Genomic DNA, 27,781 nt, shown 5'->3' with positions numbered 1-27,781 from the left:
GAGAGATGTGGTTGTGGATTGCACAACGCTTGCCTCACAATTACACGTGCAGCTGCCCCTAAAGTGGGTATCCTTTACCTTTCAAACTGAACGGAGGCATCAAATGTTTTCTCATTAATAATTTGTATCATTCCTCGGAGTCTCCAAAATCAACAGAGATTAGACCATTCCTGTAATGACCTGATCCATATTGTTTGCGGTGTAATGATGGTTCGGTCTAGTTCTAGAAAGTCCACCTGCCAAGGTTTTGCCTTCTCTCTTTGAGAAGGAGTTGGCTTATTGGTAATCACCTGAGACGCCCTTACCGGGGAATGCTGACTTCTCAATCCCACTTTCCGACCCTTGTGTCACAGTTCTTGCAGGAGGAGAGAACTAAATACTCCTTGTAAATACAGCTCAGTCTTGATACTTTTTGGCTTCAATAAGTTTCCCAACGTTTTTCGTTTAAGCACTTTTATTGATAGTACACACATGAAACTTTTATTGATAGTACACACATGAAACTTTTATTGATAGTACACACATGAAACTTTTATTGATAGTACACGCATGAAACTTTTATTGATAATACACACATGAAACTTTTATTGATAATACACACATGAAACTTTTATTGATAGTACACACATGAAACTTTTATTGATAGTACACACATGAAACTTTTATTGATAATACACACATGAAACTTTTATTGATAGTACACGCATGAAACTTTTATTGATAGTACACGCATGAAACTTTTATTGATAGTACACACATGAAACTTTTATTGATAATACACACATGAAACTTTTATTGATAATACACACATGAAACTTTTATTGATAGTACACACATGAAACTTTTATTGATAGTACACACATGAAACTTTTATTGATAATACACACATGAAACTTTTATTGATAATACACGCATGAAACTTTTATTGATAGTACACGCATGAAACTTTTATTGATAGTACACACATGAAACTTTTATTGATAATACACACATGAAACTTTTATTGATAATACACACATGAAACTTTTATTGATAGTACACACATGAAACTTTTATTGATAGTACACGCATGAAACTTTTATTGATAGTACACGCATGAAACTTTTATTGATAGTACACGCATGAAACTTTTATTGATAGTACACGCATGAAACTTTTATTGATAGTACACGCATGAAACTTTTATTGATAGTACACGCATGAAACTTTTATTGATAGTACACACATGAAACTTTTATTGATAATACACACATGAAACTTTTATTGATAATACACACATGAAACTTTTATTGATAGTACACGCATGAAACTTTTATTGATAGTACACACATGAAACTTTTATTGATAATACACACATGAAACTTTTATTGATAATACACACATGAAACTTTTATTGATAGTACACGCATGAAACTTTTATTGATAGTACACACATGAAACTTTTATTGATAATACACACATGAAACTTTTATTGATAATACACACATGAAACTTTTATTGATAGTACACACATGAAACTTTTATTGATAGTACACGCATGAAACTTTTATTGATAGTACACGCATGAAACTTTTATTGATAGTACACGCATGAAACTTTTATTGATAGTACACGCATGAAACTTTTATTGATAGTACACGCATGAAACTTTTATTGATAGTACACACATGAAACTTTTATTGATAGTACACGCATGAAACTTTTATTGATAGTACACGCATGAAACTTTTATTGATAGTACACGCATGAAACTTTTATTGATAGTACACGCATGAAACTTTTATTGATAGTACACGCATGAAACTTTTATTGATAGTACACGCATGAAACTTTTATTGATAGTACACGCATGAAACTTTTATTGATAGTACACGCATGAAACTTTTATTGATAGTACACGCATGAAACTTTTATTGATAGTACACGCATGAAACTTTTATTGATAGTACACGCATGAAACTTTTATTGATAGTACACGCATGAAACTTTTATTGATAGTACACACATGAAACTTTTATTGATAGTACACACATGAAACTTTTATTGATAGTACACACATGAAACTTTTATTGATAGTACACGCATAAAACTTTTATTGATAGTACACGCATGAAACTTTTATTGATAGTACACACATGAAACTTTTATTGATAGTACACACATGAAACTTTTATTGATAGTACACGCATGAAACTTTTATTGATAGTACACGCATGAAACTTTTATTGATAGTACACGCATGAAACTTTTATTGATAGTACACGCATGAAACTTTTATTGATAGTACACGCATGAAACTTTTATTGATAGTACACGCATGAAACTTTTATTGATAGTACACGCATGAAACTTTTATTGATAGTACACGCATGAAACTTTTATTGATAGTACACACATGAAACTTTTATTGATAGTACACACATGAAACTTTTATTGATAGTACACACATGAAACTTTTATTGATAGTACACACATGAAACTTTTATTGATAGTACACACATGAAACTTTTATTGATAGTACAAACATGAAACTCAAGTCCCCTTCAAAGTAATGCACTTGTTGTACCATTCCGTTAACTTCTGGAAGACCCCGTAGAAGTTCTCTTGTGTAAGTCTGTCAATAATCCTCATTACAGCCTCTTTCATCTACTCAATTGTCTCATAACGACAACTTCTAAGGTTATTCTTGAGCTTAGAGAATAATCAAAAGTCACAGGGAGCAAGGCTTGGAGTATAGGGAGGATGAGAAATTGTCTTAATGCTCATCTTGGTCAAATAGTCTGTGACAAGGATGGAGCACCCTTGGAACAAACTTTGCACAAATCTTTCACATCTTCAGTTCCTCATGAATAATTTTGTATACACTTCCTACATTGACATCAAATTGTGCACTTATTGTCTCTGTAGACACACGACGGGTCCTTATCCATGAAATTCTTTATTTGGTCAATCAACTTTGGTGTTTTGACTTTCTTACTCCTCCCTTACCTCTTATCATCTCTCACAGACTTCCAGCTTTCCTTTAATCTCTTATGATGCTCAAAAACCGATGCTAGATTCATGCAAGATGGTCCAAAAGCAGTCTGAAGAATTTCATACGATTTTGTGACATTTTTTCCAAATTTAAAACAGAATTTTATTGCATATCGTTCTTCTTAACTATCCTCACATCCAGATTGCATTTTTGAAATTCACCAGATGTGACAATCAGGCTTTAGTAGGGTGTATTCCAATTCCTGCTGTAGCTGTTCATTTGAACCTGAAATCATAAAATTTGGTCAGTCATCTTATAAGGTGTATAGCATTAATATACTGAATTTTCAAGTGTCTTTTTTTTTCTTTTTTTTTTTTTTACACAGTGATCACCACTTATCAAGGCCCGGAAGCCACTCAGGGATAAGGGTTATTGCAAGTACATTACGTTAGTGTGGAGATTTGATGAAGTGTTTAATTAAGGGGGCGGTTCATTAGGAATTTGTTAACATTGGACTTGAAGACATCCAAGTTGTAGTCCAGAGGGAAGCAGGCAGACGGAACAGAGTTTCACAGGCGTGCAGTTCTATGACAATTTTACATGTCTGTACAAAATAGTCTGGAAACTTATTGAAGGCACCTCATATCTTGCGTATTTCATTATTTCTCTAAACAATATGCGAATAGTTTTGTTCTTCAACAAAGCCAGCATCACACTTCAATGCAGCACGTTTTTCATGAAGAAAAGAAAATATTGATTTGCATGAAGGAACATAAAAACAATTATGATACGTCCGTCTAATTTGCACATTTCGCACGGATATGACATTTACACCTGAATCATGACAGACTGACCGACAGATCGACCGACCGACATGCTGGCTAATATAGATGAAAAGGCGTATATAAGAAAAGAAAATACGATAGGAAACTGTTTTTTTTTTTATCTTGTTTTGTAAGAGTTATAAAAACTTGCATTGTTTTTCGAAAGAAGACTTTACCTGCTATTTTTATTGACTCAGGTGTGATTGGAAGGCTATTTTTATTTATGTATTATTTTTATTTTTTCATGTCCCCAAAACTGCTGCATTCTTAAAAAAAAAAAAAAAAAACATCACCGCCCCCCCCCTAAAAAAAAAACAAACGACAACTCACCGATGTTGCACAGAACATGCCTATTATAATATACCATTACTTTTTTTATATACGGCATAATCATACTGACACATCGGTTCTTGTTAGATCATCAAAGTTAAGCAACGTTGAGCCTGGTCAGTACCAGCTGGGTGACCATTTGGGAATACCAGGCGCTGTATGTAGGAGAACGTTAACATTTTCCGGCAAGAACTGCAAAACATCCTTGTTTCCCCTGACTGGGGTCTACATGCGATCAGAAACCGTTTGTTAACTTGATATTCCAGTAGAACTTTCTCCTTCAGAAGAAAATTGGTTCAACCCACTGGTATATATATATATATATATATATATATATATATATATATATATATATATATATATATTTCTACTTATTAAAATCTAAGTATGTTAAGGGCGCCTTATGCCAAACTTGGTGAAATCTCTCGAGTATCTTTCGAGAATATAAGTGGCGAACAGACAAATAAAATAATGTGAGTGTGTATATTATACACTATTTTATTTGTCTGTTCGTTACTCATAGCCTCCAAAGCTGCTCAAGAGATTTTCACCAAGTTTGGCATAAGGCATCCTTGAGATGCTTGGTTTTTAATAAGTGATAAAAAAAAAAACGTTATTAATATTTCTATTTCATTTCCGATTTCTTCTTTTTATAGAAAATTAATACTTTCCATTATTTGGATTCCCAAGTTTAAAGAATCCGAAGTAAAAAAAAAAAAAAAAAAAAAAAAAAAAAAAGCAAACCTGAATATGATTGAAAATTACAACCCAAAACTGCTGAATCTTTAAAATAACATAAAAAGTCAACTCACAAGTATAATGCAGGACATGTCTTCGGTCTATAAAGGTAATTCATAGAAGGAAATGCAGAAGTGTAATGGATATATACAAACTGAAGTAAATTTAATAAACAGTGAAATGAGCAGTGCAGAATACTATTTATTAATACAATATCTCTATTATATAAACAACTTTGTGAGTGTGTTCGTTCCCTATAGACTTCGAAATGGCTACGCCGATTTTGGGGAGAGAGAGAGAGAGGAATTTCATATTTGCTCTAGTGCATCAACCACTACTTTTTTGGGGGTGGAGACTGTCTTATAGAAACAGTCTCCAATCTAATACGTTCTGCACTGTTGACCAAGCTCCAACCCGTTTCTCGTCACTATAACGTGGCATCCCTGTGCTGGTTTTACAAGCACTTTAGTGAATGTGCTCCAACAAACTCATAGCACTGGTGCTCCTTCAACGTAAATACTTCCTGATTAACCCGACAAGTAACAAACTCTCACTCCTTCATTTTGGAGGTTCTTAGATGCTGGAAAGTCTTCTACGAGATGCCTTTAATAAGTTTCCAGACTATTTTGTACAAGCATTTAAAATGGTCGTAGACTCTTGAAAATTCAGTATGTTATTGCTATACATCTTATGAGATGATTGACCAATTATGATTTCATGTTCAAATGAACAGCTACAGCAGGAATTTAAATACACCCTACTAAAGTCTTATTGTCACAGCTGGTCAATTTTAAAAATGCAATCTGAACGAGAAAAGACTTTAGAAGAACAATTTGAAATAAAATTCTGTTTTAAACTTGAAAAAATGTCACAGAAACGTATGGAATGCTTCAGACTGCTTTTGGACTATGTTTCATGAATCGCACATCAGTTTTTGAGTGGCATAAGAAATTCAAGGACGGCAGGGAGTCTGTGAGGAATAAGAGGTATGGGAGGAGTAAGAAAGTCATAACACCAGAGTTGATTGGCCAAATAAAGAATTTCATGGATAAGGATCGTCATGTATCTGTAGAGACAATAAGTGTACAGTGTCATGCCAGTGTGGGAACTGTATACTCAAATTATTGATGAGGAACTGAAGATGTGAAAGATTTGTGCAAAGTTTGTCCCAAGAGTGGTCCATCCTTGTCACAGACTATTTGACCAAGATGGGCATTAAGACAGTTCCTCACCCTCCCTATAGTCCAGACCTTGCTCCCTGTGACTTTTGGTTATTCTTTAATCTCAAGGAAAACCTTAGAGGCTGTCATTACGAGACAAATGAGATGCAAAAAGGCTACGACAGGGGGTCATTGACATGCTCACACAAGAGAACTTCCATGGGACCTTCCAGTAGTTGTTGGTAAAGTACAACTAGTGCATTGCAGTCGGAGGAGATTACTTCGAAAGGGATTAAAGTTTCCTGGGTGTACTATCAATAAAGGCGTGCATACTAAAAAAAAAAAGTCTGGAAACCTATTGAACAAACTTTGTACTCTAATAGTTTCTGCCCTCAAACTGCTAGACTTTGGAATCGTCTTCCTATTTTCCTGACTGCACTAACATAAAGAAATTTGAATTTAATGTTAACATATCTTTATTGTTTAACTCCATATTTGGAGTTTCCCTGTAGATATGGTTCCTTATTTACAGAAGCCTCTTACGTTTCACTGGCAAGTTTCCTTGTTTGGGTTGAATATGTGTAAATTACAATAGAAAAATGCGAGCATGAAAAGTAATATGGTTAAGCTTAAATATGAAAATGTAAAGAACTAGTTGTTAAAACTGGAAAAGAAAAGGGCAAGATATTTTAGTAAAAAATATAATAGATTTATAACTTAAAATATTGCAGCATTAAGAATTAATTATATAATGTTATAAATTGAATTTTAAAAAAAATTCTTAATACTGCAATATTTTAAGTTAGAAATTTATTATATTTTTACTAGAATATCTTGTTCTTTTTTTTTTTTCTCCAGTTTTAACAACTAGTCCATTACTTTTCCATGTTTAAGCTTAGCCATATTACTTTTCATGCTTGCATTTTTCTATTGTAATCCATGATTTTTCCAGGCTTCCAGTAAATTCATTTGTTCTTTGTTTGATTTCAGTCTAATTTTTTGCCCCCATAAACATAACATACACATATGTAATAACAATGTACAGCACTCGTCTGCTTTCAATAAAATCCCTCCAATTATCTCCCTTTCATTCTTTCTGTTTCATTTGTTACTTTTCCGCGAGAGCGGTAAATTGGTAGCAACAGTAGTTGCTGAAGCGACGTGGTTGCTATGGAAACCAGTCATAAAAATATTTCGCTCACCTCCTTACTTTTTTTGTTTTTTTTACGATTTTGAACACCCGAAAACTCATAACTTTTGTTTTACTGAACGAAAATTGAAAATTTCTTTTCACAATATAGCTGAGAAGCTTATCTATGAACTGTAATAATTGTTTGAAATTTGGTCGAAAAATGAGTGAGCGGTGAGGGTTTAAAGCAGTTCTTAATAAACTTGACTTAATTAACTGGCATTTGGCATGTGATATGACATGATATACATGAGTACGGTGAGAGCACTTAATGGATAAAGAGTGAAATAGTTTGCTACTTTCTATATGGCGATAGATATTTGAGAGGCATTATTTTTTTTTTTTTTTTGAATGCATGAAACTTATGAAAACGCAGTATGTTTCAACAAGTTGAATATATTAAAGGGTTTCAGAAAATCTAGAAATTATGGCAAGGCAGACTTAACAGTGATCCTCTCGCTTATTTCAAAATCCAAATATTATCACAACACGTTGATGAGAAAATTGTCAACAGTGACATGACAATGATTAAAACCAGAGATTTTGTCACATCTCGTTTTTCTTATCGTGAAACTGTATTTCTCTTCGGAGAAACGTAAACCAATAAAGCATATCCTTTGGGATGAGAATTTTTTTTTTTTTCCAAAGTTTTCAAACCAATAATCAAGTTAAACTTGTTACCTGAAGTTGTTCCTGGAATACTATAATATTTCAAACTAATATTCAATGTTTCAGCCCTGAGTTCAAATGCCTGATCAGGCTGTCTGAAGATTTTGGTTTTCTGACTTAAAATGCACCAAACATTGATGACGCTTTTTTTTCTTTGCAAAACTCAATTATGTTCTGCAAAGTCAAAAATTAATTACAAAACAACAAAACCAAACACCATGAATAAATATTTGAAGATCTAAAGAACTTAGAACAAAAAACGGGGTTGGTTTTACTATATACACAGAGTCGAAAAAGTTATCAAAAAACAAACATATAACAAATAAATTTTATCAAAGGCAAGATAAGTTACTTTTCTACCGAACTGGATAAGTTTTTAGTGTTTTTATTTAATGTAAAATATTTAATCAGTTCAAAAATCATACAGTGTTTATCGATATATTTAAAAGACAAATAGCAGTGAGGTCCCTGTTACATATGTTAAGTTTGGGAAAATGAGTTCAAACTAAAAAATTATACAAGATACTGTTAGAAACTCACTCAATATATGCTAGACCGTCACGTTAACATATATTGGGTGGATTTCTAACAGCATTTTGTATAATTTTTTAGTTTGAACGCATTTTCCCAAACTTAACATATTTAATAGACCTCGTCGCCATTTGCTTTTTTTTGGGGGGGGGGGTCAAATATATCGATAAACACTGTATGATTTTCGAAACGAATAAATATTTTAGATTAAATAAAACCACTAAAAACGTATCCAGATGAGTAGAAGAGTAAGTTATCTTGCCTTTGATAACATTTATTTGTTATATAAATATATTTTGACAACTTTTTTCGAATCTATGTATATAGTAAAACAAATCATAAAAAATTTGTTCAAAATTACTAGATTCGGCATAAAACGATGCAAAATAGGCTGATATGCCATAAAACAAAACCACCTAATCAAATCATTTCAGAAGAGCAGAGAGTGTAGTAACTGTTTTAAAAGTACAGTGTCATTAGCTGTGGGATTTTTTTTGTTTTATACATATCTGCGATTCAAAAAAACTTTAGTTAATTTGTGTATTCAGATGTCACACGTGAAACATGTCAGTTATAACAAAATCTGTTTTTCGAAAAATATAAAAATATAACTCCACTCTTATATTTTTTTTTTTTTTTTTACAAGGTGGTCACCACTTATCAAGGCCCGGAAGCCACTCATGGATAAGGGTTATTGTAAGTACAGTACGTTAGTGTAGATATTTTAGAGTGTCTACTTAAGGAGGCGGTTCATCAGGAATTTGTTTACGTTGGACTTGAAGAAATCCAAGTTGTAGTCAGGAGGGAAGCAGGCAGACGGAACAGAGTTCCACAGGCGTGCAGTTCTAAGAAAGAAGCTTTGTTCATGGAATCTACGTTTTGATATAGGCATAGATAAAGAGTGGGGAAAGTTTTTGACAGTGGATTCAGCTAGACGGGTGTTTTTCGTAAAAGATTGGCAAGGGGGGACCAGAGATTGGAGTTCAGACGAGCACCTGCCATGGAAATAACGATAAAACAAAGATAGGCTCGCAACATCTCTTCTGTGGGAGAGAGGTTGCAGGGAAGAGAAAAGAGCATCCCCCACTAAGCCACAAAGTCTATTTTGTACTCTGCCAAGGCAGGATAGGCTGTTTTTAGCAGCTCCTGCTCAGATATGGCAGCAGTACTTCATCCTTGGCAGTCACTGTGTGTGTGAGAGAGTTCCTTCGTCATAGATTGCAAAACAGCTGCACCTATCTTTTTCAAATTTCACACACACTGTCTGGCAGCGTTCTTAGATATGTTTTGTACAGAAATTCATCCGATAAGTATCAAAAATCGAAAAATTTATTTAATAAAAAGATACGCGTTTATTTTTCTTGTGCTTATATGATGGAGTGTGTAGTTTATTCTCCACATATTTTTTTGTTTAATGCGTATTAGTAAGCATAAGACATTTTGAATACAGTTGGAAATGTTCGGTGATTCATTCTGATATTCTGAAAAAATTCTGAAAGTAATCGCAGTAGCCAGAGTTCAATAAATAAAATCAATCACTGATAATTTTTTTTATTCTTCAGATACAGTCACAATGCAAGATAGAATGTAACTGAATTAAAGGGAGCGTTTATTATTTACATTTAAAATCTGGCATAATATAGTAGTAACAGGAAGAAGTTGGAAATTAAATAATAACGGACGTATTATACTTGTTAATAAAGTAACAGTATGACATGAGTAGGGTTAGGGGACTTAATGGATAAAGAGTGAAACGGTTTGCTACTTTCTATATGGCGATAGATATTTGAGAGGCAAATTTTTTATTTATTTATTTTTATTTTTTTTAATGAATATAATACTTTTTGAACAGCTATGAAATGTATACATAGTTCTGCGAAACCTGCTTTAAGAAGTGATGTAAGTTACAGAAATCGGAGATTGTTTAGAACCGTAATGGCAAGAAAAAATTCGAAGCCATTTTTTGTATATATCACATACAAGAATACATTGTTTTTTTTGGGTTTTTTTGTACTTATATTAAACTAGCAGGATTACCCGGCGTTGCTCGCAAGCGTATAGAAATGAAAGTATGTGTGTCAAATCTTATATTAAAATTTCCATCTCTCCCTCTCTCTCCAGCTCTACCCGTATCCCTTAGTAATTACACATTTTCTATCTAGGTTATTGAGTACAGTTCGATTCAACTAAAGACTTAATAAGAAAAATGTTCTTTTTTTATACTCACTTTAACCCCCCAACAAGGTATATCACCACTTGGACGTAAGGGGCTACTATTTGGGAACATGCCTAGGAAAGATTAACAATGTTTTCTAAAATGCTCAACATATGGATACATGTGAACAATAGCGTGCAAAACGACATGTGACCACAGCTTAAAAAATTGACCTTATTGAACAAAACTAATATGATTTATTGGATTCAGTGTATCGGATTTGTCTTAAATCAGACGAAAAAACACAGGCAACAAATTTGTTGTTGACCACTGTATCAATCCTCATCTCAAAAATTCTGAAACATTTTCAGTATTTTTTATCAAGACCCGAAGGCCACTCGAGGATATGGGTTTATGAATTTAAGATGGTAGTGTAGTAACCATTAATGGTGGAAATTGGGTAGAATTTGATTATTTATTGGACAGCTCAACAAGAATTTGTTTACATTGGACTTAAAGGCTATGATATTGTACCTATTTACTATACTTCCCCACAGGACAGAGTTAGACACCAGGGTCGTTTTTTAACGTGGAGAAAAGGTACAAAAATAAAAATTGTCTCAGTCGTGAAGGATTTCTCCTCCACCGAAAGAGAACAAGAAATAGAAGTGCAGCATCTGAAGAACAGATGGTATTTATTTGCTCCCCCACCGAGCAAATTAGGCACAAGGCCAATTTTTAATGTGAGGAGTGAAGGGAGGGGGAAGGGAAAAAGGGGACCAGCTCCCGAGAGGTGGGAAATGGGAGCTGGTTAAAGGTCAGGCATGTGGGGTTGCCCCCACATCTGGTCTTTGCTAGTCATAGCTTGCAGCATCTGAAGAACAGATACTACACTTTGATCTTGTCCCGAGGGCCAAGAAAAGGCTATGATATTGTAGTCAGCCGTGAAGCAGGCCAGTGGAACGGTGTTCCACAGGCAGGCAGTTTTAGGAAAGAACGTTTGTTTATGGAATCTGCATTTAGATTGAAGCACAGAGAGTGGGGGAAATTGTTGATAGTGTTTGTAGCTAGTCGAGTGCTTTTTTGGCTTTTTTTTTGTGAAAGTCCGGCATAAAAAAAAATTCATTTATGAAAATCACAAGTGCTTCGGAATGAGTCAATCTGCGTTCTTATGAGTTTAATGTAGGGGAAAATGAGCTCTTGTATTAAGGATTAAAAATATCTTCTTCTCAAGAACAATCCCATTTTCCAACCTGATAAAAGGAAAGTTCCAGAGTTTTCCGATTGATTCAATGTAATTTCCATAGAAATCCCATGGATTAATTGGACAAAGAAAACAACAAATATGAAAACTAAAAAGTTTAAACAAAACTTTTTTTAAATTATAACTATGGCTTCATTTTATTAAACGAATTGGGGAAAAAATTATTCATTTCCTTTGGTTGGTTAATTAAAGAGGTTTTTTTTTTGGTTTTTTTTTCAAACTAAAATTTGCTTTCTTTAATTTTTTTTATTTTTACTTATTCATTCATTTTTTTTTTTTCTTTCAATACATTTAATATTTTATTTTTCAGCCTGTTTTACGTTTTTAAATTAGTCAAAATATCTAAACAAATATTAGTGCACGAATCATTTTTTTTCGTATTCAAAAGAAAATCGCTTCAAATTGAAATTAAAAAATAATCCGATGTTTTAAATGTAAAATTTACTCATGAGATGTATGATAATTTGGTTTATTAATTAGTAATTTAATAAAGCGATAATTATTATTAAACAATTAATTTATTGTTTTAATAAGTTTAATCTTTAATCTTATTACTTTTTATCAAGTATTTATTTCTAGTTTTGATTGATTTATTAACTTTCAAATATTAATATCTAGTTTTATTCATTTTTAATAAATATTAACCCGCTGATTTTTAGTTTTAATAGTTTTATTCATTGTTAGATATATATGACCTATATATATATGTATACATATATATATATATATATATATATATAAAACAAAAACGAAGCAAATTTATTTTTAAATTTTGATGATAAAAACATCTTTATTTTATGTAAAATTTTCTTTTTTAATTCGTTATAAAAACTCCATTTTCTACTTATTCTAATTGTTCGGTCCTGGATATGACCTTAAACTATATCCAGTGGTGAGGTCCCAGCTTGCGGACTTTGGGGAGTGTGGTGCCACCCTTTAATTGCCATTGCTCCCAGGTCCACTCTGACCCAGAGTGGTAGTATCTGTTAGGGTCCCAACTACGAGTTAAATAGAAACCGACTTGAAAACAACAAATATATTCTATTAAAGAAATTTTCTTCCGAATCTTTGGATTCGGCATTAAATAACCTGAAAAGTGTTGATATGCCGTAAAACAAAAACAACCAACCTAATTGTTTCAGAAATCCTAGATTGGTTTTCTAGAAAACTCTTTCCACATGCTTTTAAACAAAGCATAAATTATTTGCAAATTAAAAGATTATAAAAAAATGTTTTGTTTCGGAATTACTTAGATGAGGGTCAATGATTTTGATTATCCGGACTACTGTTCTCGTCTGCAATGTTATTCTCACAAGGTTTCGGCCGGCATAACCTCTGACCTCTGTGAAGTGCATCTTCCTGATCTCAGGAATTTCAAACAAAACGCTTCATTTAATCTAGAGGGTAGATTACTCCTATATTGTTATCCATGATTGAGTAATTTTTAAGTATACCATCAACCTACATCAAACTTTGAATGGATCATCAACTAGCACTTTTAGCCATTGCGCAATAGATCTTTCCAGATAATTCCAATATCAACTTATGTTTCGGAATTTTTAAGATGAGGGTAAATAATTTGGATTATTCAGACTGCTGTTCGCATCTTGGATGTTATTCTAACAAAGCTTTGGCCGAAATAACCACCGACCTTCTTCATGTGCATTTTACTGAACTCTAGAATTTTGAGCAGAACGCTTTTATTTATTTATTTTTTTACAAAAGGAATCACCACTTATCAAGACCCGGCGGCCACTCAAGGATAAAGGTTAATGGGTTTACATTAATCAATGGGATTATAGCGTAGTAAACATTAGTAGTGAAAATTTTGTAAATTGGATTACTTAGGGAGACGGTTCATCAAGAACTTGTTTACATTGGACTTGAAGACACACAAATTGTAGTCAGCTGGAAAACAGGCAAACAGAAGAGAATTCCACAGGCGTGCAGTTCATGGAATCTACGTTTAGGTTTAGGCACAGATAAAGAGTGTGGGAAATTATTGATAGTGGTTTTTGCTAGACGAGTGTTTTTCATGAAAGTTTGGCGAGGGGCGGACCATAGATGGAAGCTCAGACAAGCACTTGCCATGAAAATAATGATAAAGCAGAGTCAGGTTCGCAACGTCTCTTCTGTGGGAAAGAGGTTGCAGGGAAGAGAAAAGAGCATCGCCCACTAAGCTACGAAGTCTATTTTGAACTCTGCCAAGACAGGATAAGCTGCTTCTAGCAGCTCCTGCCCAGATGTGGCGACAGTACTCCATCATTAGCCATACCTGTCATTTATATAGGTAGAGAATTGCATCAGGAGTGAGATATCTTCTAGAGCGGCAGAAGGATCCTACCATTTTTCCATTTAATATGCAGGGTAGATTGCTCTTGTCTTATCAGCCAGGACCAGATAGAATTCTTAAGTAATTTGTAATTGTACCTTGAACCTACGTAAAACTTGGAACTAACTATTAGTTAGCATGTCAAGTTGCTTGCGGCCAATTGTTTTCATTTCTCTAAGTTCTACGAGCCACATATCAAGAAGGTCAGAGGTTATATCGGTCGAAAATTGAGATTAACATTCAAAGTAGGAACCATAATAACAAAAATAATGAAAACATCTTCATCTTGTTATCGGTCCTGGATATGACCTTTAACTATATCCGATGGTGAGGCCCCAGCTTGCAGGCCCTAGGGAGTGTGGAGCCACACTTTCATTGCCATTGCTCCCAGGTCCACTCTGACCCGGAGTGGTAGCACCTGTTAGGGTCTCAACTATGGGTTAAATAGAATACGACTTAAAAAACAAATATACTATATTAAAAAATCGTTCTTCAAAATCACCAGACTCGGCATTAAATAACCTGAAAAGGGTTGATATGCCGTAAAACAAAACAACCAACATCCCAACCAATCATCTTGTTATCCATATATATCTAACCTCTCTATATAAATAAAACAGTAGACGTCTGTATGTAAATATTTAACCGATAAACTCTTAAACTACTAATCAGATAACACTATAATGAACAGAAAATGGTAATCATACACCAATGATTGTTTATAATGAGTAAAATCTTTGTTTAGCCAAAAACATTAATTCCTTCACCCTCAACTGAGCACTGTTCTACAAGGAGGGGGTCACTTTTTTCGCCGATAGTTTCTAAAGTCATCCTCTCTTTTAGATTGTCTAGCCTTAATTTAAACCTACGTCACTTCCGGTTTGGCGATGGACGCAACAGCAAACACGTCACTTTTTTTTTCAGATTCTTTTCCTCCTTCGTGATACGAGTTCGAGCCTGCCTGCCTACAACCACTTATTTTTTTTGCTCAACACACATCTCCAAACACCTGGGCAATGTCGGGCACCCAGGCTATTTTTATATAAGAGTAGACAAGTGGACTTCTGCTATTCAACGAAACACATGGAAGACGTACTACATAAACATATGTATAAAATACTATAAATCTTTTGGTTTTGAAATGATAACTAACGATCAAACAGCAAGAATTAAAACGAAAAATCGGAAGATCTAAAACAACGTTTCGCCCAGATGTTTTATGGGCTTTATCAACAGAGCAAAAAAAAAAATGTACAAAACTCTAGAATCTGTACAGAATTTCGAACGGTTCCTATTATTTATTCCACGGGGGTAGACTGTTCTCGTCCTGTCAGCCATAACCGTGCAGAAGTTTTTAGTAATTCTTAATCATATTCCTAGTATCAGCAATGCTGAGGATTGAATCTTCAACCTCCAACTGACTGTCACTTAGAATTGATTATATTTAGCACTTTTATCTGTTGTGCCTCCGGGAGATAGATCAAAGTTTGGAAAAAAGAATCATTTGATTTTGATAAAACTTACTATTTTTCGTTCTTGGACAATGTTGCGTATGGCACTTCCTGCGAATAATTGGTCGTTCAGCCATGTTGCATTTCTCGGTTGGTTGTCGTGTGGAAACGTCTACGCATTGCACAAGGCGGATCTGATCTCCTGTTCCGCAAGTTTTCGTACACTGAAATTAGAACAAACAGTAACATTATTTAAATGCTATCATTGGAGCACAGAGTGATGCAGGTTCCAATGAAATTGCAAAATTGAGGAGTAAATGGATTAAGTTCAGGAAACTTTTGTCATTATTAACCAGCAGAGCGTTACCACTGAATGAAACTAAGAATATAAAAATAAGGATAAATATTTGTCCGAATTCCTTCTTCCTAACTCCTGACTTCCGATTCGAGTGATTTCCATAAAAATAATATTTTTATTTTTTGTTTACCTATTGAAAAGAAATTGTAATCACGTTTATACTAATACTATCCAAAGGTACCCAACAAGTTCTGGGAACAATATTTTTCAATTTAGGCTAATTTTCATTATTCATTTTTTGTGTTTTCTTTATATTTTGATTTTGTTTAATGATTCTATTATGTTATACCAAAATATATCTTGTAAAGCCTAGACCAAAAGAAGCCTCAATCTACTGGACTAGCGGCAATCCCCCCCTTACTTTATGCAGATGTAACGTTGAAACAGCTTTTTTAATGGTTCATATCAATCTTCCGTAATATATTAATGAACCCAACATGTTGTAGATCAAAGTCTCACAAAGAATCAGAGGAAAAGGAAAGAAATGCGACTTGCTTTTTTTTTTTAGTTTTAAACAAAAGGTATTTATTCTTGGTATTTCCAACAACACACTGCCTCTTATTTTAAACAGTTCATTTTTCATATAGACAAAGATGTGCTCATCATCCACGTGTCTAGTAGGCATTCAAGTTCTCAGTTTGGCTTTGGAGATGTCTCTTCAATTGAATTCAGTTTTTCATTATTTTTTACCTTGCAGTCAATTCCTGTGCAAAACTCTAACGATTGTCTTCGCAGAGATTTCAATTCAAAGCATAGCTGAGTTCTTCACAATAATCTTGACATCTTTTTTTATATACGCATTTTTATTGGTTTTTATTAATTTCTGGTCATGTCATTAACTCGTGCTTCTTTGTCACATATCTGGCCATGTGTGATTTTTTATCTCTGCTTTTCCCCCCTTTTCTTCTGCTCCTGTGACGTCATTTCGTGTAGCCAGCTTGGTCATTTGCATATGTATGCTGTTATACGGCTGCTGCTGCTGCTAACAGTGCTAGTAGCTCTGTTGCATTAATGCTGGGAGATTTTCTACTCTGAAAGCTTTTTGCGAATAATTTACCTTTGGAACTCTCTATAAGTTCCTCATTTTCCAGATGGTAGCAACATGCAGTAATTTAAACGTAATGTACACAAACATCTCGCTGCCAAATTCTCCAATCAAGTTGCACACTTAGAAATCTGGACCCTATCACAGTGCCCCTTCCCATATTAGTGGCAGTATCCCTTTTTGGAGGATAAATTAAAGTTTTAAAAATTCAAGCAGTTGCTTTTCTATATATATATATATATATATATATATATATAAGATTAGAAAGCAAATAGCAAGTCAGACAAGTCCCACCATCTGAAGTGGATTTGGAAAGAAACGTAATTTTATTATTTTTAACAAAATAAGTTAAGAGACTTACATGTGACCACGCTCCTGTCACCCATTTTGAAGGACATGGTGTTTCTTGGCATCTCTGGGTCTCCGGGGGTCTTTCACTAAGTTCACATTGTCGGCTTCGGGGACATTTCACTTTTCTTCTTTGTAAACCATAGCCACATGATGGCGAACACTGCAAATAAAGAGAAAAAAAATCCTTTACATCTACAGTATGATCTATATATATCTATCTGGTTGGGCTCCTAGCCCAGACCAATGCGACTCTCTTTCTCCAGACTTTCTTGGCTTCCATCAACTGCCTCAGATCTTCAGTACCACAGTTAGTGTCATGAACAATTTGCTAGATGTACATGGAGCCAAGTCGTCCTATTCTTGTGTGTCCATGCCGTTGAGTCCACAGCAATGCATTTCTCACCAGTTCTTGCTCTCTCCTCTGGCAGCAAATTGTAGACATCGCTCCCTGATGGTAGTAGATATGGCAGGTAAATTACCATAAAGTTCCTGCTTCATGGGATAATCTTGCCAAGATATATTTAACATTGTTCGTAGCATACAGGTGTATGAGCCGTCTAGTTTTCTTCCCAATCTTTATGTGAGTGTCCAGGTTGTAGCAATGTAAACAAGGATAGACGCCACAACTGCTCTGAAGAACTGCATTTTCAGTTTGTCAGTTAGCCTTGAAGTCCATACTGACTGGAGCTTATCCAATGCAGTCCATGCTTTTGAGATATAACTGATGATAATCAATCATTTTTGCTTTCTCTGTTGGTCACTTAAAGCATCGAAAACTATTTAATAAGCATATACCAAATGCAGTATGAAGCACTATTAAGATGCCAGCTGTAAAATAGGAAGTAATAATGTTAATATTACTAAAGTCCTGTTAATATTTAAAATAATAAACACTTACAGCATCCAAACCTATTGGAACAGAATTGCATTAAATTTAGCATGAGGCCTCCTTGAAGCTTACGGTGTATGTTATAAGCAGTGTGGGGACGATTAATTGGAAAAATCAGAACATTTGGGGGTATCGGAATCAGTATAAAAAAAATTGATACCTCTTTTCCGATGCCGAAACGATTCTTTTGTCTTTTTTATTTGATTTTGTTTAAAAAAAATTTTCATTGCTGGTGATAATGATAAAATAGTAAGTATTTATTGATTTTAAACAATTACTAAAATTAACCCTAACCCGATCATCTCCCACAAATGTATTTTTATGTTTAAGAAAAATATCTGTACATTTAACATGTGTTTTTATGGTAATGCGGGAAAAAATAACAACTCTCTATATAGTTTAATATTTACAGATTTAGAAATAATCAGAATCAGTAATTTTATCGGAATCGGGAAGAATATTGGAATCGTCCCATGACTAGTGATAGAAGGGGCGTGCAATAAGTAATGCCCCTGACCCACTTCCAGTTGTCTGATCTAGCTGAAATTTTGCATGTGCAATGATTTATATATCTACGGGTTGTGTGGCAAATTACAGCTCTGAACTAATTATAGTTTCTGTTTTACAGGTTTTTGAACTGAGTCAGGTGTAAAATGGAGCCTGTTGAATGTCGAGCAGTGATCCAGTTTTTGTATTTAAAAGGACGCACACCACAGGAGACTTTTGATGAAATGAAAGAAACTTATGGTGATAATGCCTCATCATATGACCTTGTAAAACGCTGGCATCGTGAATTCAAACATGGCTGAAAGTCTGTGGAAACAGCTCCCAGACCTGGTCGCCTCCTTCTGCCATTGATGAGGCATCTGTCCATCAAGTTGAGGCTGTCATTTTGGAAGATCGGCACATTACTATTCGCCAAATAGCCCAAGGTGTCAAGATTAGTACAGGGTCTGTGGAAACTATCATTCATGACTATTTGCATATGCATACGGTGTCTGCCAGATTGATTCCCAGGTTGCTCACACCATTCCAGAAGCGAGAACAGGTCGAGTGCTCGAGGATGAATTTGGAGATATGCCAAGAAGATGAGTCAAAGTTTTTCAAAAGACTGATTACACAGGGTGAAACCTGGGTCCATCACTATGATCCAGAGACAAAAGCCCAATCAATGCCGTGGAAGCACTTGGACTCACCACCTCCAAAGAAGGCAAGGGTGCAGCCCTCTGCGAGCAAGGTCATGCTCACAGTCTTCTGGGACCAGGACGGAGTAGTGATGACAGATTTACAGGAGCTTATTATGCTTCACTTTTGAGGAAATTAAGGGAAGCTATCAAAATCAAGAGGCGGGGCAAGATCAGCAAAGTTACCCCTCTCCTGCAGGACAACGCTCCGGTCCACAACTCGCATGTTGCCAGATCAGAAGCACGAGCATGTGGTAATGAAATCCTCCCTACTCTCCTGACCTTGCACCCTCTGACTTTCACCTCTTTGCAGCCATGAAGTTGTTTTTGAAAGGAAAGCGTTTCCTAGATGATGCAGCCTTGATTTCTGAAGTCAGGTCGTGGTTGGGGTGTTCTACAAAAACGGTCTCCAGAGCTGCATTAAACGATGGGAGAAATGCATAACTCTGGGTGATTTCTATGTAGAGAAAAACTAATAACTGTGCCCAGTTTCATTGTTCTACTGCTATGGGAAGTGGGTCAGGGGCATTCTTATTTACCTATGCTGATGATGGGTGATATCAAGAAACATGTGTCCATTGATATATTTTATGAATCAAAAATACTTTTTTAATATTTAAATAAAATATTTCAATTAAAAAAATTGAAATATTTAAAAACAATTTTAAGTAAGTATGATATATGCACAACCTCCCGTTTGCAAATTCAAATATTTCTGATTTGCATTGAATCTATATCTATGTTGATCTATATTTATTAGACATAAGTCAAGCAAGGTTCCTTGAATTTATATTTTTTCTTAGGACCCTTACACTTAAGCGCTAATTTTTTTAATATATTCTAGAGTCAAGAACATTGGAATAAGGATTCTAGACATAAGGTTTAGTAGGGTTATAACTTGATTTTCATATTCATAAAGAGGCATAAAGTGGTGCAAAGCTGTTTTGTTCGGATAATTAATTTTATTCGTTCTGCTATATACTTTAGAATTTTAAGTGTGTGTGTGTGTGTGTGTGTGTGTGTGTGTGTGTGTGTGTGTGTTATTGGTTCTGCTGTAAGCATACTTTAGAATTTAAAAAAATAAAAATTTACACGTGGTCGCTCTTTCTCACTTCAGGTTTTGAATTTCATTTTCTCTGCGCTTCTAAAAAGTGGATTACTTCTAATTGCTACACATTTGCACATGAACGGACGCCTACCAACTGGACAATATACAATCACCGTCTTCGACAAATAAATTGTCAAATGACACCTTTGCAAGTAAGAAAAAAAATGTATTACTTTTTAAAAAATTCTTGATGAGGGATTTGTTATGAGCCGAAATTTGAAACTTTAAATAGATGAATATTTGTTTATTTAAAAAAATAAAAATTTGCACAATGTCGTTCTTTCTAATCTCATGTTTTGAATTTGATTTTCTCCGTGCTTCTCTGGTGCTACCAGATCAGGCTGTCTACTGACTTCCTGAGATGAAACGCACCTACATAGATGTCTTTGTTTTTTTATTCCCTTTTGCAAAACTTAGTCATGTTCTGCGAAAACAAAAACAAAAACAACATTCTCCTCCCCTTCCCCTCCCTCGTTTTCTTTTTCCTTCACCTCCTCACCCTTTTTTTTTTTTTTTTTTTTTTTTTTTTGCCTAGTTGGTAGGGCGATAGAACATACCAACTGCCCCCCTGCAGAGGGTAAAAATCCTTCAATGGGACCACCAGTTGACCGTTGGTGGCAACCCGTAATGCATTAAGAACGGGATCCTGGTGGTTGAGTGGAACATGCCTAGGAAATAATAACATGATACTACAACACACCACTTTGGCCCTTACTAGGCTAGACGGGAGGTTGGATAGGCCCGATCCAATCAATCGGTTGGTCATGACAAGCACTAATTCAGACAATCCAAACAAAAACACACTAACACTCAACATAAACAATAAACTGAGTTAATAAGCGATGGCTGAAGGGTCAATCAAGCTGGGAAAAAGGTAACCATCAGGAATAATAAAAATACAGGGAAATCCCATACTTGGGTGGGCATAACCATATATTGTGAATGCTTGGAAACCTCCCCATGTTTGAGTATACCAGCTATGTAGCCCTGGAGAACCGAGGCGAATGGGATTTACCCCCTCATAGTTCTTCCCCATAAGGGGCTCCGAGGAGGGTGGGGAGCATGGCTGATGAATTTTTCAAAAATTATTATGAATGCCAAAAAATCCAAGAGACCACACACAGAAATTGACTCTGACAGCGACAATGAAGATACAAACTTTCCAAGATTCATCGTGCTAGAAGCAACGTCTAATATACCGTTAACTAAAATGTCACCCTTCATTATCCAAAAGGTAATATCAAGCAAAATAACACCTAAAAATGTCAAAAAATTAAGGAATGGTACCATATTGGTAGAAGTACAAAATAAAAAACAGGCCAAAACTCTACTTCAACTACAAAAATTGCATGAAACAAACATCAAAGCTTATCCACACCAAACACTAAACTACTCCAAAGGAGTCATAAAAAACCAGGAAATCTCCGTCTGCACAACAGAAGAAATCAAAACAGAACTAAAAAACCAAGGGGTCACAGATGTAAAAAGAATCACATTTAAAAAAAAAGGAGAGGTAATATATACAAACACTTATATATTAACATTCAATTATCCTCAAATACCAGAGACCATCAATATAGGTTATGAAAGAACGAAAATAGAACAATACATTCCAAAACCTTTACAATGCTACAACTGCCAAAAGTTTGGACATAATAAAGACCAATGTCTAAGATTCTTCACATGTGGAAACTGCAGTGAAAAAAACCCAGACCACGATGAAGAAGACTGTCCAAATAAAACCAAATGCACAAACTGTCAAGAAGAGCACCACTCTCACTCAAAACAGTGCAAAATATATAAGCAAGAGAAGGAAATAATAACAATCAAATATCAAAAAAATATAACCTTCCAAGAAGCCCGCAAAGAAGTCACAAATCGCACCAAAAACTCATATGCCACAATAACCCAACAAGCAAACAAAATGTACAACTACAATGAACTAAACCTTGCTCCAGAAATTGCAAACCTAGCAAAAGAACTAAAGAACATACTTGAAGAATTAAAATCTTTTTTATCAGAACTGAAAATAAATTCTAACAGCCAAATAAAAGTCAGAAACGAACAACCCAGTATAAAAGAAAACGAAACAAAGGAAATCAGAAAAACTTCCATCAATATTGAGGAATCAATCTCTAAAGAAATGAAACCTCCTCAATTATCAAAACGTGAAAGATCCAAGTCACTAACAAGGACAAAAACAGATGTTAAAAATAAACACACAACAACAGAAAAAATGGAAATAGAACAGAACAACAAAAAAAACTACCCCCCAAAAACAAAATGACAAACAAAAAACAGAATTAGTATTAATTGAAAATGAAAATAAATTTGAACTAGTTGAAACTGGTAGCCAAAAAAGACAGTCAAGACAAAGTAAATCTAAAAGTCCCAGACCAAAACCCAAAAAAAGCCTCTCACCAGAAACAAGAAACAGACCATCCACTTCCAAAAGAAACACCCAAACTAACATCGAAACTATGGACGTAGACATAAACACCAACAGTCCAAAACCAAAAGAAAATATAAACCATGACTAACAAAATCCTACAGTGGAACATAAGAGGATTAAAAATTAATATCGAAGAAATGCAAATACTTATCAAATCCTTATGTCCTGCAATAATTTGCCTACAGGAAACACACTTAAAAGAAAATGACAAAATTAACATAAAACACTACTCAATATACAACCACATAAACAAATTATCATGCAAAGCCACCGGTGGATCATCAATACTGATAAACGAAAACATTCCACACAGCAAAGTGAACTTAAAAACAAATATGCAAGCTGTTGCAATAACTGCAACACTACACAAAACAGTAACCCTATGCTCACTCTATATACCACCAAATGAAACAATAAACGAAACAGAATTAAACAATATAATCAAACAACTACCTAAACCTTTTCTACTGTTGGGAGACTTCAATAGTCACAATATATGGTGGGGCAGTAAAAAAAACAACAAAAGAGGCCAAACCATAGAAAAAATAATTAACCAAAATGATCTATGCCTACTCAACAACAAAGAGAATACATATATGCACCCACCAACGGGAACCCTATCAGCAATCGATATAACACTATGTGACCCAACTATATACATGGATTATAGCTGGAGAACACATAAGGATACATGCGGAAGTGACCACTTCCCAATCATAATAGAAAACGAGAATCCCAAGCCAGAAGACAAAACACCCCGCTGGAATTTACAAAAGGCAAATTGGGAAAATTTCCAAAATACATGTCAATACAGATTAATACCTGAAGCGAATCCTGACTTAGAACACATCACATATTTCAGCAACACCCTACTCACAATAGCCGAGGAGAACATACCAAAAAGTTCCACTACTACAAAATATAACAAACCCTGGTACAATAAAGAATGCAAAGAAGCTATAAGAGCCAGACGTGCAAACCTAAGGAAATTCAAAAACAGTCCAACGAAAGAAAATTTGGACACCTATAAAAACAGCAAAGCCAAAGCACGGAAAACTATCAAAGAATCAAAACGGAACTCGTGGAAAGACTATGTAACAAAAATTAATCAAAACACAAAACCCAAAAAAGTATGGGAGATGGTCAGAAAAATAGCAGGAAAAAATACAAAGAACCGTATTAAACACCTTATATGCGACAACACAAAGATTACCGACAAACAAAATATCGCAAATAAATTAGCAGAACAATTCTCAATGAACTCATCATCAAAAAACCAAAATAAAAAATTCCAAGCTATAAAGAAAAATGAAGAAAAAATAAAAATAAACTTCAAATCAAAAAATGAAGAAAACTACAATCAATTATTCAACAGTGCAGAACTAGAGGAGGCAATAAACAAATCTCCCGATACAGCAGTCGGCCCCGACGAGATCCATTATCAATTCCTCAAAAAACTACCAAAACCATCACTGGACTACTTATTACAAATTTACAATGAGATATGGATAACTAACAACATTCCAAAAAACTGGAAGCAGGCAACAGTAATCCCAATACCCAAACCAAAAAAAGACCATACAAACCCAACAAACTACCGACCCATTGCACTAACTAGTTGTTTGTGCAAAACTTTTGAGAGAATGATTAACGAAAGGTTAAATTGGTACTTGGAAAGCAAAAATCTAATTACAGAAAGCCAGTCGGGTTTCAGGAAAAATAGAAGCCCCACCGATCACTTAATAAAACTGGAAACACGCATAAGAGAAGCATTTGCAAAAAAAGAACATCTAATAGCAATTTTTTTTGACATGCAAAAGGCGTATGACACCGCTTGGAAATACGGAATCCAAAAAGACCTGTATGAACTAGGACTTAGGGGTAGAATGCCAGAAATTATCAGAAATTTCTTAACAAATAGAAACTTCCAAGTACGGATGGACAACACTTATTCAGTCCAAAAAGATCAAGAAATGGGGGTCCCCCAAGGCAGTATCCTGTCTGTCACCCTCTTCAACATTAAAATAAACAATATCATAAAAAACATAGACCCAGGAATTGAAAACGCCCTATACGTGGACGACCTACTTATATACTACCAATCTAAATATATACAAACAGCCGAACGCAAACTACAACTCTGTCTGAATAAAATAAACAAATGGGCCATAGAAAATGGATTTACATTCTCAGAGGAAAAAACTAAATGCATCCACTTTTGCAAATTACGAAAATTCCACCACGACCCCAACCTGAAACTGGATAACAAGAACATCCCACTCACCGACCAACATAAATATTTAGGTATTATATTCGATAAAAAATTGAACTTTATACCGCATATAAAATATTTAAAAGCAAAATGCCAAAAGACAATGCAATTGATCAAAGTCCTAGCACACACCGATTGGGGTGCAGACAAAGTCACATTATTGAAATTATACCAAACTCTAATCAGATCTAAAATGGACTATGGATGCTTCATCTATGGAGCAGCAAGGAAGTCCTACATAAAAGAACTAAATACAATCCATCATCAAGGATTAAGATTAGCCTTGGGAGCATTTAGAACCTCTCCAGTAGAAAGCCTCTATATAGAGGCCCACGAGCCTCCACTGATTCTAAGACGACAGAAGTTAGCGCTACAATATTACCTAAAGCTGGTATCAAGTCCAACAAATCCTGCATATCAATGTACCCTTCACCCACAATACACACATCTCTTCAACAAGAAAGAAAATATCAAGCCCTACAGCCTCCGGATAAAAAACCTTCTCACAGAAGCCCAAATGGACATTACAAAAATACATAAATATAACAAATCAAAAACTCCACCCTGGATGATCAAACAACCACACATAATATTAAAATTAAATAAATATCCCAAAACGAAAACCCACCCATCAACCTTCCATGAAGAACTACTTATCATCCAGAATACATACAAAGAATATACACAAATTTACACTGACGGATCAAAAGATGGAGATAAAGTAGGATGCGCAGCCATCCACAAAAAAATAAAACTAAAGAAAAGGCTCCCAAACGAATCTTCTATTTTCAGCGCAGAAGCAACAGCCATAGATTCGGCACTGAATATAATAACCAATGATGACCATCAAAAATATATCATATTTACTGACTCACTTTCAATACTCATATCTCTAAAAGAAAAAAAAATGACAAACCCACTTATTACAAAATTGCTAAACAAAATAGATGCCATAACCATGAAAAAAAACATTATCTTTTGCTGGATACCAAGCCATATCGGCATATACATGAATGAACAAGCAGATAAGGCAGCAAAGGAAACTCTGCAACAAAACCACATAAGTGGAAAAATCCCCTATACAGACCTAAAGACTAAAATAAACACATTTTTGAAGAGAAAATGGCAAGAAAACTGGAGCTCATGCACCAAAAACAAACTATTCCAAATAACACCAAATATTGGAACGAGAAACACCAAAAAGTTAACAAGAAAGGAAGAGGTAGTAATGACCAGACTGCGAATAGGTCACACTCACATCACCCACTCACATCTACTAAAAGGGGAGGAGACACCAAACTGTATAACGTGTCAAGAACCCTACACAATACACCATATACTGACAAACTGCATTGACCTTGAACAAATCCGAACAAAGTATTACCAAGAAAAAAATCTGAAAACAATATTAAACAAGATTGATCCCCAAAAAATTATCAATTTTCTGAAAGAAACTAAAATATACTCAAAAATATAAGGAAAGACCCCCCCCCCCAAAAAAAAAACCTTAAGAAGAACAAACCAATATTTAACACAACATAACGAACCTTTCGGCATTAAATGACCCCAAAGTGGTTGATATGCCGTAAAACAGAACAAACAAACAAACAAACTCCGTGCTTCTAAAAAGTGGATTACTTCTAATTTAATTTATATATATATATATATATATATATATATATATAATGTGAGAATGTGTGTGTGTGTGTGTGTGTGTGCGCGCGCGAGTACATTTCTCAACCTATATACGCAACAACGTTTTCATCTACAAACTTGAAATTTGGTAAACAAGGAACGCAGACATACTATAAACTTTTCAATTTGTTTTCATCCAGAAAAAGGGTTGCTAAGGAGTCAAAATTAAAAAATTGGTACGTGGGAGTCATCAGGGTTTTATCTGTTTGCTAACTTTTTCACGGATGCGTATGCATGAATCGTTCACATTACAGATTACTTACGTTAAAACTAAGTAACTTGAAGACACCTTTTAAAGATATTGTCACGCTAGCCTAATGGTCATCGCACTTGACTCACTGTCTTTAGGTTTTGATTTTGCTTTCAAGTCTATTCAACTCTTATTTTGCTTACAAGAAGTAAACTGTTTAGAAAAAAATATAATACTCGCACGCATATGTCTAAGTTCTTGTATTAATTAAAATATTAGCGGGACAAAGTTTCTTTCTTAGAACTGCACGTCTGTGGAACTCTGTTCCATCTGCCTGCTTCCCATCTGACTACAACCTGGATGTCTTCAAGTCCAACGTAAACAAATTCCTAATGAACCGCCCCCTTAAATAAACACTTCAATAAATCTCCACACTAACGTACTGTACTTGCAATAATCCTTATCCCTGAGTGGCTTCCGGGCCTTGATAAGTGGTGACCACCGTGTAAAAAAAAAAAAGTCATGTGGAAATTTAACAGCGGACTCTTTTGTATGTAATATATTGATGTTATCATTCTGTGGATGTTTAGCGTATATGAAGATGCTCTGATATTATTGTA

The 27,781-nt window shown here is 34.7% G+C and overlaps 1 protein-coding gene across 1 annotated transcript in view; it reads right to left on the bottom strand.

The window, feature by feature from the left end:
* Positions 1–27,781, bottom strand: part of LOC145249495 (A disintegrin and metalloproteinase with thrombospondin motifs 6-like) — a 733,443-nt gene that overhangs the window by 8,563 nt on the left and 697,099 nt on the right. The window contains exons 23-24 of the mRNA XM_080111103.1: positions 17,382–17,531; positions 15,691–15,841 (exon numbers count right to left, since the gene is read on the bottom strand). Of these exons, the coding sequence (XP_079967229.1) occupies positions 15,691–15,841; positions 17,382–17,531 (301 nt within the window). The remainder of the gene's footprint in view (positions 1–15,690; positions 15,842–17,381; positions 17,532–27,781) is intronic.

Source organism: Euprymna scolopes, chromosome 28, assembly GCF_053919585.1.
Source record: "Euprymna scolopes isolate OS-2025 chromosome 28, ASM5391958v1, whole genome shotgun sequence".
NCBI classification, from domain to species: Eukaryota; Metazoa; Mollusca; class Cephalopoda; order Sepiida; family Sepiolidae; genus Euprymna; species Euprymna scolopes.
The sequence above is the reverse complement of the archived record's forward strand: the minus strand, read 5'-3'. Positions and strand labels throughout refer to the sequence as shown.